This window comes from Taurulus bubalis (genome assembly GCF_910589615.1).
Source record: "Taurulus bubalis genome assembly, chromosome: 11".
NCBI classification, from domain to species: Eukaryota; Metazoa; Chordata; class Actinopteri; order Perciformes; family Cottidae; genus Taurulus; species Taurulus bubalis.
The window spans coordinates 15,937,203-15,951,220 of record NC_136599.1 but is presented as its reverse complement, the minus strand read 5'-3'; the positions used below and the strand labels follow the sequence as shown (position 1 = coordinate 15,951,220).

Genomic DNA, 14,018 nt, shown 5'->3' with positions numbered 1-14,018 from the left:
GCCCCCTCCCCTCCGGAGATGCTGCCGCCGCCTGCGGATGACAGCAGACCAGAGGACCGAAACAAGTGCCTGTGCCGCTCTTTAGAAAGTAGTGAAGATAGAGAGCAGTCTCACCTCTTTTAAACAAGGCTACGTATTGCTCCTGCGCTGGGGTCTAGTGGAAGAAGAGCTTCCGCCACGGTGCAGTCATTTTAAGCCACGAAGCTTAACGACGCTCGCTGACAACGCGTCTCTCTTCAGCCAACAGTCTCACCATCTCCTGGATGCGATGACCGACTCGGTTGTGGACAGCAAGGCGGAGGTGAAACAAGCCACGAAATATGTCAAGGAGACCGAAAACGTCGCGGAAAAATATTCGGCGTTAACCGTCAGCAAGAACAGCAGCGATGTGAACATGAACGTCGGGGAAATGCCTTCCGCCGCGTTCACCGCAGTCCCCACGCTGAAATCCGTCAAGAAGGTAAGAAACGTGATGCTCGCCATCACTCAGTGCCACCGGGCGGAGAGACTGTACTGTCTGCAGGCACATGCGTGGAGGACACAGCAGCATTGTTATGCAGAGAAGCACCAGTAAATGTACTGTGTGTTGAATTGCCATGTATTTATTCATAAACCACCAGAGAGACAGCAGGGAGGTTAGTTCAGCTCTGATGCCTCGTTACGTGTGGTGCTGCAGTGTCACACTCTCCATCCCGAGCAGAGCTGCGACGTGAACAATTGTATTTAACATTTATGTTGTTCATATGCGACTATATAATTTAAGAAGTTAGACCACCAAGCAAAGCCGTCACTTGTGGTATATCTCTAATCTTTGCTTTTGGTTGCTTTTAGTATGTTATTACTGGCTACAGCATATTATGTCAAAAGGGCTTTCATATAATTTGGATTATTGTTAAAACCTGCCTTCATGCAGCCTTCCTGTTTATGTAAATCACAATGTCGACATCATGTCACATCCTGTCGGCAGGAAACAACTAAAAGCCAAGTTGAGCTCTTAAACCTCTGATTTAAGGCCTCTGAAAAGTGAAGTAATACATGGCCTAACATACCTGAGCTTAGACATATGAGGTGTTACATGAGGGGTGGGCTTTGCTTTATGAAGGGAATGAATTGCCATCACAGAACTTTGATTTTGTTGAAGGTGGGTCAGGGAGATTTCATTTGTAAAAAATAATCGGGTATATATACATATATATATATATATATATATATATATATATATATATATATATATATATATATATATATATATATATATATATATATATATATATATATATATATATATATATATATATATAGAGAGAGAGAGAGAGAGAATATATTATTGTTCAGGAGTGTGTGTGTGTGTGTGTGTGTGTGTGTGTGTGTGTGTGTGTGTGTGGGCACTACAGTTATTATTAATATGAACAGCATAACAGAAAGGTATTCGCAGCACAAGGCCCTGTGAGAGGATGCCTTAAACGTCTTGGCAATCACAGAGCGGCACAGAACAATCATCAGAATTAAAGACTCCCTTGAGATGACTGCTCATTACAGATCCACCACAATGTCTTACAGCTGGCAGCAGGCAGCAGATTAACATGGAACAGACAGTGGATTTTATTTTTCATACCATGCTATTGTTAAGTTTGCCATCTCAATTGAGGGAAATTTTTCTATCCCTCAAGGTGACCTTTAACTTGTGACACCGGTCCTTCTTACGGATTTGCTTTGTTTGTGTTTGACACACACAACTGATGAAATATTATGCCATGTCTCGATATTATGGCCTATGCCCATGCCTATACTGGCATGTTTGTCAGCAGATATCCAGAATTTTCTTTAATTTGATTTGTGCTTTTATTCATATAGATATTTATATTTATTGTAATAATTCCATTGAAGCTGTACAAAACGGGTTGCTATGTTCACTATCACTACAATCTTGATACCAGCCTCACAATGTCGGTATCAGTTGGGTTCTACGTGACACATTACATAATTACACAGGGATTGTGACACAACTGCTATTCTGGGACCGAATGCTAAAATTCATGAACATTTTAAATCTCACATGCAGGAGCGGTCGCCACGCCTCTTGATGCTGTGTGCTTTATGTTGATCATGATTCCTTTGCTTTATTACACACTTTGAGATGTGTGTGACGTCTTTGTACTTCTGTATTGTTGCCAGAAAACAACAATAGTTTGCATATAATTCAGTCACAAGCATTACACATTTATGAAATGTGGTAAAGATAAATCTTAGTAGTCACAATGACATGTACCCAGCACAAGAACATTGCAGTGGCAGAGGAAGTTAATTAATCACAAGCAGACAGTCCCATTGAAGCAAAATGCTGAGTTTCTCCTGTAGGCTTTATTGCTTGTCCTGTTTGACAATAGTTGTGTGGTATGGTCCCTGTTAAATAAACTAACAAACAAATAAACACAGCTGTAAAAATCACCTGCAATTTGAGTGAACCTCTCTAACTGTAGAGGTACCACTTATTGTTACAAGTCAGTAGTGTACATTCAAAATGATATGTTTTGTGTAGCTGCATTTGTGATTTGATTGTTTCAAAGTTGAAGTAGGCTGATGTCCAAGAGGTGGACAAAATAATCAGCATAATACACATATCTATATTCCCAGCAGCGGGGTTTACAAACTTCAGAATATTAGCTCAGACCCCCTGTCTGACGAGGCAATAACGTGTGGACCGCGAGTCGCCTCGGGGAGCCCGATTGAAAACATATTGGATGGTAGGAATGTGCACTCCGCTTATGAAAACAAAGCAGTGTGTTATGAATAAATGTGAGAGCCTGGTGTCAAACGGAGCCACCTGTTTGCATGGAAACAATGAATAAATAAAACAAATACTGAAAATGATTGGAAAAAAAAGATAAAACTAATTTAAATCCTAGAAAATATGAAGGAAAAAGAAGCGTTCCATCCATGTCTGATGGACATTGTCACATAATCTACTGAGAGGGGCCACGAACGAAAACAATCAATGCTACAAAATGAAGTGTGCATGTGCGTGTGAGTGTGTGTGAGAGAGAGTCAAAGAACACCACTACTCCACCTCCTCTCTCTCTCTCTCTCTCTCTCTCTCTCTCTCTCTCTCTCTCTCTCTCTCTCTCTCTCTCTCTCTCAATCCATCCAGCAGTTACACAATACGCCCCACTGGGAACTGAACTTACTCACTGTGAATTTGTTCATGCATCATCATCCTTTTTATCTGACCCCTGTGGGCTGTTTTACATAGATAAAAAAAGAGAAAGGATTGTACCTCATTTTTGCTATCTCATCTTGTTAGTCTGCCAGTTTTGTGAAGGTCTAAATAAAAATATTCTTGTGGTGACATGTACAGTAAATGATGTGGCTTCAAACTAGCTATATGATCAAAAAAATAAACCTAACAACAGTTTCTTTCTAGTGTTCATTGAAAATCAGCCTGCCGCAGTCCACACAAGTATAGTACTGTGATACATATTAACACTGAGGGAAAAGTCACCATAAGATGAGAAATATAACACATCCATACTGACTTGTTTTATCATTTCCCAGCTATGTTCTTAGTTTGTCTTTTGGTATTTAAAAAGGATCCCTCGAGTTCAACTACAGTATTTGTTATCAGCATTCTTTCTCTTTTCTCATTTTACAATTGTAGGAACAACATGGTATTGGTATTGCAGATGATGTTCATGAGATATGGTTGTGGGTTATCTGTTATACATATTCATTGACGATTTAGGTGTATGGTAATACGTAGAAGTTGTAGTTTCTGGGAAAGGTCACATAGTTCTGAAGGAAGGATTAGCATTGTGTGTTTTTTTCACAACACTGTAATCCGTCATGCAAGCGCTGATCTCAACAGGCGCCTCTGCAGAACACATGAAGAGCTACATCTGTCTGAGGAACTTCACACCTGTTGCACCCCACTGCTTTACTGTCTACACCATTTGTCCTCAGTTAAATCCGAGAAAAAAATACTCCTCCCCTCCTGTCTTTGACTTGTTGAACTCTGTAGTCGGTATACAAAGATCTGTGTGGATTAGACTGGATGTCTTCTCTGTTAGATGGCGCTGTAGAGTACTAGTGGTGTCTGGCTAAGTAGTTAATATCACCTTATGCCAGGCCCATATTGAACCCTTTACACTCCCGACTGACAGTCACACCACAGATTAAGTCTGTGACCTGGCCTGTTATCGAAGAGAGAAAGGCTATTTTTAGCCGTAGGATGGGACTGGATGGGCCGCTTATTGATGCAGCTAAAGGCTAATGGAAACAGGGTTTAATTCCTCCTGTCAATCCCCTTTCATTCAGCAGTCCAAATCAGGAGTACAGCCTGAAAGTAAAAGCTGCAGCAGATGTGTTTTTTTTTTCTGTGTGTATTTGATGTTTTTTTTTCTGTTCCTATTTATTGTTTGTGTCTATACGTACAAATCTGAATCTTCCAACATTTGCTCTCTCAGGACTTAAAAAGCGTAAATCATAAAATACAACATACCGACTTTAGCAGCTGGCTGTCAAGGGCAGAGAGAGAGAGAGAGAGAGAGAGAGAGAGAGGGGGGGAGAGAGAGAGAGAGGAAGAGAGATAACTCTCTCTTTCTCTCTCGCTCTCTCGCTCTCTCTCTCTCTCTCTCCAGGTTGGCCATTACAAATCTCGATAATAGGTGGGAACCTCCCCCTGGCTCTGCCTGGGAGTGTTCTGGGATAATAGCATCAGGGACACCTAGTCCCATCACACAGAGGACACACACAGCAAGGCAGGCTAGAGAACTGGAGAGTGACTGGCAGCCATGGCACACAAACATGGGCACGGGAGAGAAAGGGTGAGTCGCTACTAATGCATCACCGGGAACTCACCCAGCACACTGATTCTTATAGATACTGCTGATCCACAACACACGTGTGCCACATTTACTTTTGGCATGTCATATAGTGTTCTTGTTTTGGCAGTTATGTAAAATGATTATTTATCTTATGCAACAATGCAGACTACACAGAAGTGGTTCTCTGTTAATTGCAACCCAATATTTGAGCTGAAATGCAGGTAGAAGTCAATATTCTCCTTTAAAAGGCCAAGGTTAGTCATAGAGCTCACTTCTGGTATAGTTTACTGTCTAAGAGGACCCAAAACAGAATGATGAATGATGAATAATTCATCATTAATCAGATTATCTTGTTTTCCCTAATGCTTTAACCACAAGAGAAGCAGTCTCAGGTTTTTTTTGGGGGGTGGGGGGGATACAGAAATTTAAGAGACTGTGCAAAAACTAACTTTTTTACAGGTGCATGAGAGAGAGCACAACCAAAGTTGTAAAAACAGAGACATGTAGAGATCTCAGTTCAAACTGTCTCACAAGCTTCTTGAGTTTCGTTATACTGACGCAGTAGATGTTGAAGGTATCATTGCTCATCGGAAACAGGGGCTTTGAGATACAAACACTCAGCAAATAAAGTTACTACTGTTGTAGCCATTAATGCTACAGCTACTTTCTTTCTGAACGAATGGCACATTAGTCGTAAAAAAAGTACGTGAAAACCTACCCTTTTTTGTCTCATAAGGCAGAAGGAGTGTGGTGTGTGAAGCTATTTTTCTTAGAGATCACAAAAGTTGGTGATGACCATATGAGCTTTATTTATTCCACCTCGGCTTCCGCTACCGTGTGTGTGGACTACCAGGGAACTGAGTCATGCACGCTAGTTCAGCACAGCTGTGAGCTTACACTCCTCTCACTATTATCTTTGACAGAGCAGATCATATCTTTACATATAACATTGCCTAAATGTTGATTACTCTTTTGTGTCATAATCATTAACACTAAGCTTCCACTATAGGTCACGGTTGTGGGCTGGTGGTCATGTGTGCACTGCACATCTTACTCAAATGTTACCCAACTCACTGTTGTCAGTCTGGCATTTATGTGTTCCCGGATTTATCCTCAGTGTGTTGTGTCAACTCTGATGGCCTGCACGCTAGTTTTAAGTCCAAACACATTCTATGGACGTTTAAAATAAGAGAACAAGGAAATCCCACAGCAATGTCACTATGAAAGATAATTGAATGGAGTTATCACTGAGGAGAACAAAGCTGTGAAGAAATGTAAAGATAGCCTCTAACACTACCAATAAAGAAACATAGTTGTTTCAGGAATTAGATAGTGTAAGCAACAAGAAGGCCTTTGAATGGGTTTCAGGGGCGTGGAACCTCCTCCAGCCATTAAAGCACAAGTAAACCATCAATATAAATACATAATATTATGACAGCAATCAAGACATTATCACTCAGCAGTGATGACAAGGAAATAATGAAGGAAAGCAGAAGGACACATCAATAAAAGAATGTGTGAATGTGCACGTTAAAAGTTCACCCCTCTTCATTGTATGCCATTATACGATGTTGTGACATGATACAGTGTTGACAGAAAGTTTGAGCGTGGCAACACGTGCAGCAACACCAACAGCAACATCAGGCTTTCAAGGTAGCATTGGTGAACCGTTTTATTCATGCGAAATAATGTTGCTCAACATGCAGTCGTGGATCTGTTGCCGGCAGCGGTCGGAAAGCATTTGTGCATCAGTGTTCACCAAATGTGATGTGAAGTCCCGGAACAGAACAATTCAAGCCAAAGCTAAAACTAAAGAACATTTATGAGGTTAAGACTTGAAACCCATCTGCAGGCTTCCTATTTCAGTAAAATGCAGAGTACATCATCTAGCTATGTCTTACAGGCCTATTTATTTACAGTGCCAGGTGGAAGCAAAGTAGAAGCTAGCCACCTGGACTTCTACGTGTGTAAATAAAAGTATTTCTGCAAAAATTTTAAAATTGCATCAACTTCTGTTGTTTGGTCGAGTAGCCCCAAAGACTGGACAGGTGAGACTTTAAGTCTGTTTCGGGCCTGTCAAGAAAATAGCCGAGCTCGCTGTGTGCTGATCCACTCGATGTGTTTCCAGGTCTTTGATCTTGGGCCCTTTGAAGGGTCGGGTTGACACGATGCACCACACCAACAACTGAAGCCTATGTTTTTTAACAAAGCCTAAATCACAGAGCGGGAGGGCAGCATCTAAAAATATGCCACAGCTCCCTTCTTCCTGACCCACCTGTGATTTACTGAAACAGACTCAGGTGACTTACCTTTTAAAAAGGAGCGTTTTAAAGGTGAAATCAGCAAAATGAGTCCAAATATAAAATACTGTGAACAAATAACCTAAAGCATATAACTGAGTGTGTTCAGGTGTGATGATGATTGTCCTTTTATTTTTGACACTTAATCAGTGCATACAGAGAGAATAAAAGTCCTCACGCTAAGTCAGTAATATCTGGATTTTGTTTACCTTTTATGTTTACCTCGTGCACCATTTTGTTCTGGTTCTTTCCAGATCCAGTTTGCGAACACTGAGGACAAACAAGAGTTCAGCAAGTACCCCACCAAAGCTGGTCGCCGCTCCCTCTCTCGCTCCATCTCGCAGTCCTCCACAGACAGCTACAGCTCAGGTGCTGCTCACCTCCATGAGATGTTAAATCACCTGCTGTAGTTTTACAGACCGACAGCGACTGTAAACGCTTGCTGTTGATATAGAAGCTTACTGCAAATGTTATACTTTGTGTTGTAAATTTGATTTAACTGATTTTATGTGTCTATTTTTAAGTCATTTTTATCATCTTTTGGAATGAAGTTGTACACCCATTGCTTTTTATAATATATGTTTGAAATATTGCTATCAACCATTACCATATAAGCTCCACCCTGCACGCATTGGATTTTAAGTATATATTTCATAATTGTCTCTTTAGCATGATATTCCACAATAAGTGACCTTTGTGTTCTCCCTCTCACAGCTGCGTCCTACACCGACAGCTCCGATGATGAAACCTCCCCCCGGGACAAAGCCCAGGTCAACACCCACAGCGGCAGTGACTTCTGTGTGAAGAACATCAAGCAGGCCGAATTTGGCCGCCGTGAAATAGAAATTGCAGAACAAGGTATATCTGATCCGACGGGTGTTTGAAAGCGTATTGATTCTTTTTAAAAAATTTTAATTTCTACATTTTTTGCTGAGAATCTCTATAGTATTTCTTATGAAATCCCTTTCACTCCTGGCCATACTGTTTCAATCTTAAAAGTTGGTTTCACTGTTTTTGTGATTTTATTTGACTTAGTCAGATAAGAGACTTGCCATCCTTACCATTTATGCAAAGAGAGCTTTGTGCTACCTGTTATGACTCACAGATATGTGTCCCATGGCATCTGTTTCGCTGCTTTGTCACTATTTGATAACAGCCCTCTCCTCCTGATTTCAAAATAGTTTATGACCCAAGGCTGAGGCAGTGTCAATATTATTCATGAAACATGATCGGCCCTCTTTCTCTCAGTTCTATTCATCACTTCTTACCTATTTTCTTCTCTTACCTCTTCCCCCGTCTCATCTGTTGTTTTTTGTATACTCCAAGGCTGCAAGTCTATCTCCCTGGTTGTTTACATTTCCCGTGTGAGTGATATGTAGTCATGCGTACTGGATGAGTGTTCTTCAGGCTTAAAGCCAGGGTGGCAACAGCTGATGACATTATTGTTTAATCAGTCTCCATTGTATAGCCATTCACTGCAAATCCACATCGTAGAAAGTGGGTTTGTTTTTACCTTCAAAACTTCCCATCATTCTTTTCTCTCCCAAAACAAAGCCTGACCTTTACGTCCTCTCAGCTTCCACTAACGTGTGCTCAATCGGTTCCTCCCCAGACATGTCAGCCCTGATTTCCTTGAGGAAGAGAGCCCAGGGGGAGAAGCCATTGGCTGGGGCGAAGATAGTGGGCTGTACCCATATCACTGCTCAGACTGCAGTACGTCCTCTCATTCTGTTCTCTGCAGATCACTGTGATGGTTCTGTGCTTCTCTCCTTTACCTCCGCTACTGGTTCATGTAGCTGTGTATTTTTTGTCGTTCCCTCTCAGGTCCTGATTGAGACTCTGGTAGCCCTCGGGGCCCAGTGCCGCTGGACTGCCTGCAACATCTACTCCACTCAAAATGAAGTGTCTGCTGCTCTCGCTGAAACAGGTACGAGTCTCTCCTCTCTGAAACGTTTTCTTGCAACTTGGTTTGCAGCTAAATCTCATCAGTCAGCTCATCAATGACCAGAAGAACCATCACCATTATCAGTTATTATAAGTATAGACATGGTTTTTAGATTAACAAGTATAACATATATATTTCGGACAATTAAAACACTAGTAATAACATAATAGCTAGGTCTACGCATTAACTATAATGGGCATCTACAATGCCTTGAACAATGGTGCATTTACTTTTGATCTTGTGTAAATCCGGTGCATGTGCGTTCCCTGTGTAATATCCCCCCGATAGACGTGTTGCTCATGCAACCTGGCCAGTCCCCCTCTCCTCTGCTGTCTCTCTTTGCTATCAGGTGTGTCTGTTTTGTTTCCTGCAGGGGTGCCTGTGTTTGCATGGAAGGGCGAGTCAGAGGACGACTTCTGGTGGTGCATCGATCGCTGTGTCAACACGGAGGGCTGGCAAGCTAATATGGTAGCAACCTGTCAATCGCATGATGGACTCAACACTAAATCTTGGACTGTTATCTGTTCTATCTCTGGGTTCTACTACGCTATCATAGATTGTGTGGTGGTTATCATTCATGCTGTGAATCCTGCCGTGTTCTCTCTTAGATCTTGGATGATGGTGGAGACTTAACCCACTGGGTCTACAAGAAGTATCCAAGTGTCTTCAAGAAAGTTCGGGGCATCGTGGAGGAGAGCGTGACTGGAGTGCACAGGTGGGATGGGGCTTAGATTTGATGACTGTGGAGGTTTTAAAGGAAGGAAGGAAATATTATATATATATATATATATATATATATATATATATATATATATATATATATATATATATATATATATATATACGTATAAATATATATATATATATATATATACGTATAAATAAATATATATATATATATATATATATATATATATATATATATAATGTTATATTTGATTTTGCCACCATATACCTCTTTGTAAACCAACCTATTTTTAGGCCTCTGCTCGAAAATTGCATACCCAAAATAAAAAGGGTGTATCTCTGTAACCAATAGGGTTATTTTAATAATTTTGGTGTTATAATAAAATACACATGTGAGATTTTGTTCAGATGTGTAAATATCATTATATATATGTTGCTAGTTATGAGTAAATGAATTATGATTATGATTTACAGTTTTATATAACAATCGCTCAGTCTGCCCCCCTAGGGGGGGATTGGTTTTGAATGTTAACTCAGGCACTCTATTTGATGAGTAAAGTCAGCACTGTCAGAATAATAGAATTGATCTTTCAGCCACCAATAAATTGTGGCACAGCTTATGACAGCTCGTAATGGACTATACATTATAGAGACTGTGGCAATATATTTTGAGTTATTAGTATTGATCAAACCCCAGGAGTTACTTTATGGTTATTTTCTCTCCCATTAACACTGAACTAAAGAAGGTAGATAAAACAATGTAAACACGTTATAAATAAGGATGTGATATTTAGAGAAACTGTTTGCCATTGCAAACAAAGGTGGATCATGTAAGGTTTCATGCCATTTAATCTAATTTTTCTAACCTCTTTCATAATGTATATATCCAAATTACTGTAGTTTGATCATGTGACTGCTGTCCCTCTTCTGTCAGTGCAGTTTGTGTTTAGCATATGTTTTCAAGAATTTCAACACCGCTATACAATATAATTTAGCATTGTTGGAGTTCTGATTATTGTTTTATTGTGTGTATATATATATATATATATATATATATATACAGTGTGTATATATATATATATATATATATATATATATATATATATATATATATATATATATATATATATATATATATAGATAGATAGATAGATAATGAAAACCTTAATAAGGCTCACTGTTGTTAACCGATTAAAGTTAAGCTGCTTCTTCTCCACAAGGTCTTTACATTATTTTGTCCTTCATATGGAGCTGAAAAGTGAATGACACATACAGTGTCAGCACAAACAGTATCAAAAGTAGTTATATAAGTCATAGTAGTATTAATACATACTGACATTGTAGATTGAAAAGGTCACTGGCCTGATTTGACTGGAGCCTATTTGAGAAACCCGGAAGAGCTGGACTGCAACTATCAATGGAATGAATTAGCCAGAAGCCCCGGAGAGCGTAAAGTTGCGCTCAGCTCAGTTTGTTTGTGGATCTGTGCATGTGTGTTGCGTGTGCCTGAGCATGTTTCCTCATGTGTCCTCTCAGATTGTACCAGTTGTCTAAGGCTGGAAAGCTGTGTGTCCCGGCCATGAATGTTAATGACTCCGTCACCAAGCAGAAATTTGACAACCTTTACTGCTGCCGTGAATCCATCCTGGATGGGTGAGGAGAATTAAATCATCCAGAGAGTTAGCCATTATTTGCCAACTTTTGTTTTCTGTGCTTCAGTCGGGCAAATAGATAAAAGTCTGTGTCATCTTGTCTCTGCCAGTTTGAAGAGGACCACAGATATCATGTTTGGAGGCAAGCAAGTTGTCGTTTGTGGTTATGGAGAGGTAAATCATTCTTTGATTTCAGACTTTTAAAAATCTCACTTTTAATGGAACGACTTAATTTTCACTGTAGATTTCTGTTTACAACTGTTGCCTCGTCCTGTGGTGTGTAGGTTGGGAAAGGCTGCTGCACTGCTCTAAAGGCTCTTGGAGCCATTGTGTGCATCACAGAGATCGACCCCATCTGTGCCCTGCAGGCATGGTGAGTCACTAACATTACCATTCAGCACGGCTCCATGTTGTGCTCCACTGTCTCTATGTTGTGCATCAGATTAGCTGTGATTCCAAAAAGCCAATTTATTACCATCATGTGTTTTAAGTTGTGTTAACAGTGTTTGTGCAGCTTAAGCTAATGATAGCATCTGTATGTGATCCACACAGCATGGACGGCTTCCGAGTGGTCAAATTGAGTGAAGTCATCCGGCAGATGGACGTGGTGATAACTTGCACTGGTACTGTGCCCCATGCAGTGGCATCCATTACTTCTGCTTTGAAAATCATAGTGTTCCAGCAAACAAAAGTGTGCCCTATTTAAATATCCCAGTTTAGGTTTCTGGGTCAAAAACAGACTTTACATCTGAAAAATAAAAATATTTTTGAGTCTGTAATCCCAATCCCAATTTAGATGTAGCTGTAAATCCATTATTATAACAGAAAGTAGTGCAATACTGACCCACTCTCACTAGTGCTCTGACAGTGACTCTGTTTACAAATCACATTATGTTTTTTTATTCTTTTTTCTAGGTAACAAGAATGTCGTCACTAGAGAACAGCTGGACCGAATGAAGAATGGTTGCATCGTCTGCAATATGGGACACTCCAATACTGAGATTGATGTGGTAATGTGTCTTCTTAATTGTATGAGTGTTAAAGATGCAGACCAGTGGGAGCTTCAATGCAACACAATTAAATATGTTGCACTTCTCTCCAGTACCGTCGCGCTTTTGGCTTTCTTGATTCTATCAGTGTGGCGTCTGAGGCTGTTTCCGGTTTCCTTATCCAAAGTAGTGATCAGCCATGTGATCTAGAGATAACCATAAATTATCGTCATCCTTTGCGAAATACTATATTCATTCTTACGTTCAAAACAAACGTACTACTGTATTTTTTTCAGCCTCATTTTTCAAAAACAATTTTCAAAACAGAGTATAAACTATCTTCCATCTCTTAATATTGTGTTGTGTCAGTCTGTGGCTGATCGTAACACATTCAACCCGTATGTACAAAATCCTGTTCTTTGAGACCGAATATACTCATTAGACAAAAAAACACATCAGGCCTAATTCCTCATAATACCCTCTCAGGTTTTAGGTGCCAAAATCTAAAATCTAGTCTAAATCTTTGCCTGTCTTTGACAAACATGCCTTTTTGATTCCTATATATTTTAGACTAGATGATTCATTTCCATGAATTGTGACAGTTGTATCTCTTTTTAATTTATTGTTTAAACGTTAATTCTATGTTCCGCTCTGCTTTGTTTGAATTGTTTGAATGTTAACACATGGATGACACCCTTTGTGTTGCATTAAATTAGCCGACCTTTGTTCTTCTACCTGTATTCTTCTGACTGACCTGTGTTTTATCTGTTCAGGCGAGTCTGCGCAGCCCTGAGCTGACCTGGGAGAGGGTCCGCTCTCAGGTGGACCACATTATCTGGCCCGATGGAAAGAGGGTTGTTCTGCTTGCAGAGGTAATGCACCTCTACAGTGCTACACTTGTGCAAAACTGGGGCTCTTAAAATCTTAAGATGAGTTTGGGCACATCTTTTTTAAACTCATACTCTTACCCTCTTAACTAAACTAAAATATTTTGGTGTTTAGATATTGAGATATCTACAGTGAAGTTCATGTACAGTATGTGCTTTGTTATTTCTCAGGGCCGCCTCTTAAACCTGAGCTGCTCCACAGTGCCTACGTTTGTGTTGTCCATCACTGCCACAACTCAGGTTAGTAGTTCTCTCTGTGGAGCCCTTCACCGACACTTTAAACATGTAGTTTCCTGAAACTCATTCTGTGTGCTCTGTGTTGTCTGAAGGCCCTGGCCCTGATTGAGTTGTTCAACGCTCCAGAGGGGCGTTACAAACAGGATGTCTATCTCCTGCCCAAGAAGATGGGTAAGAAAGAAATCTGCTTTGTTTTATATTTTTGATTAATAGATTTAGAATAAGAATAATCATATACGTCAGTTTAAAAAGCCTGTTTGTTGCTCATTGTTGCCACCTTGTGACTACACAAGAACAAATATCTTTCCAGACAGTTTAGATTCCAATCGGTCTCCTTTTCCTTCCAGATGAGTATGTGGCCAGTTTGCACCTACCAAACTTTGATGCCCACCTGACAGAGCTCTCTGACGAGCAGGCCAAGTACATGGGTCTCAACAAGAACGGCCCCTTCAAACCTAATTATTACAGGTAGATTTCACCATATACATACATATATCTTAC

At 40.2% G+C, this 14,018-nt stretch overlaps 1 protein-coding gene across 2 annotated transcripts; it reads left to right on the top strand.

Moving 5' to 3' along the window:
• Positions 1-268: 268 nt before the first annotated feature.
• ahcyl1 (adenosylhomocysteinase-like 1) lies at positions 269-13,989 on the top strand (the record flags this gene model as incomplete). Of its 2 annotated transcripts, none has more annotated exons than XM_079225929.1 (16): positions 269-460; positions 7,375-7,489; positions 7,835-7,978; positions 8,733-8,833; positions 8,945-9,047; positions 9,439-9,533; positions 9,674-9,780; positions 11,289-11,405; positions 11,515-11,578; positions 11,689-11,777; positions 11,957-12,027; positions 12,320-12,414; positions 13,167-13,265; positions 13,452-13,520; positions 13,610-13,688; positions 13,865-13,989. In XM_079225929.1, 16 exons carry the CDS (start codon positions 269-271, stop codon positions 13,987-13,989), a joined length of 1,665 nt encoding a protein of 554 aa, XP_079082055.1. The 2 variants fall into 2 exon arrangements, with proteins under 2 accessions (XP_079082055.1, XP_079082054.1); XM_079225928.1 differs by having other exon boundaries at positions 269-469; positions 7,381-7,489.
• Between the last annotated feature and the right edge of the window lie 29 nt (positions 13,990-14,018).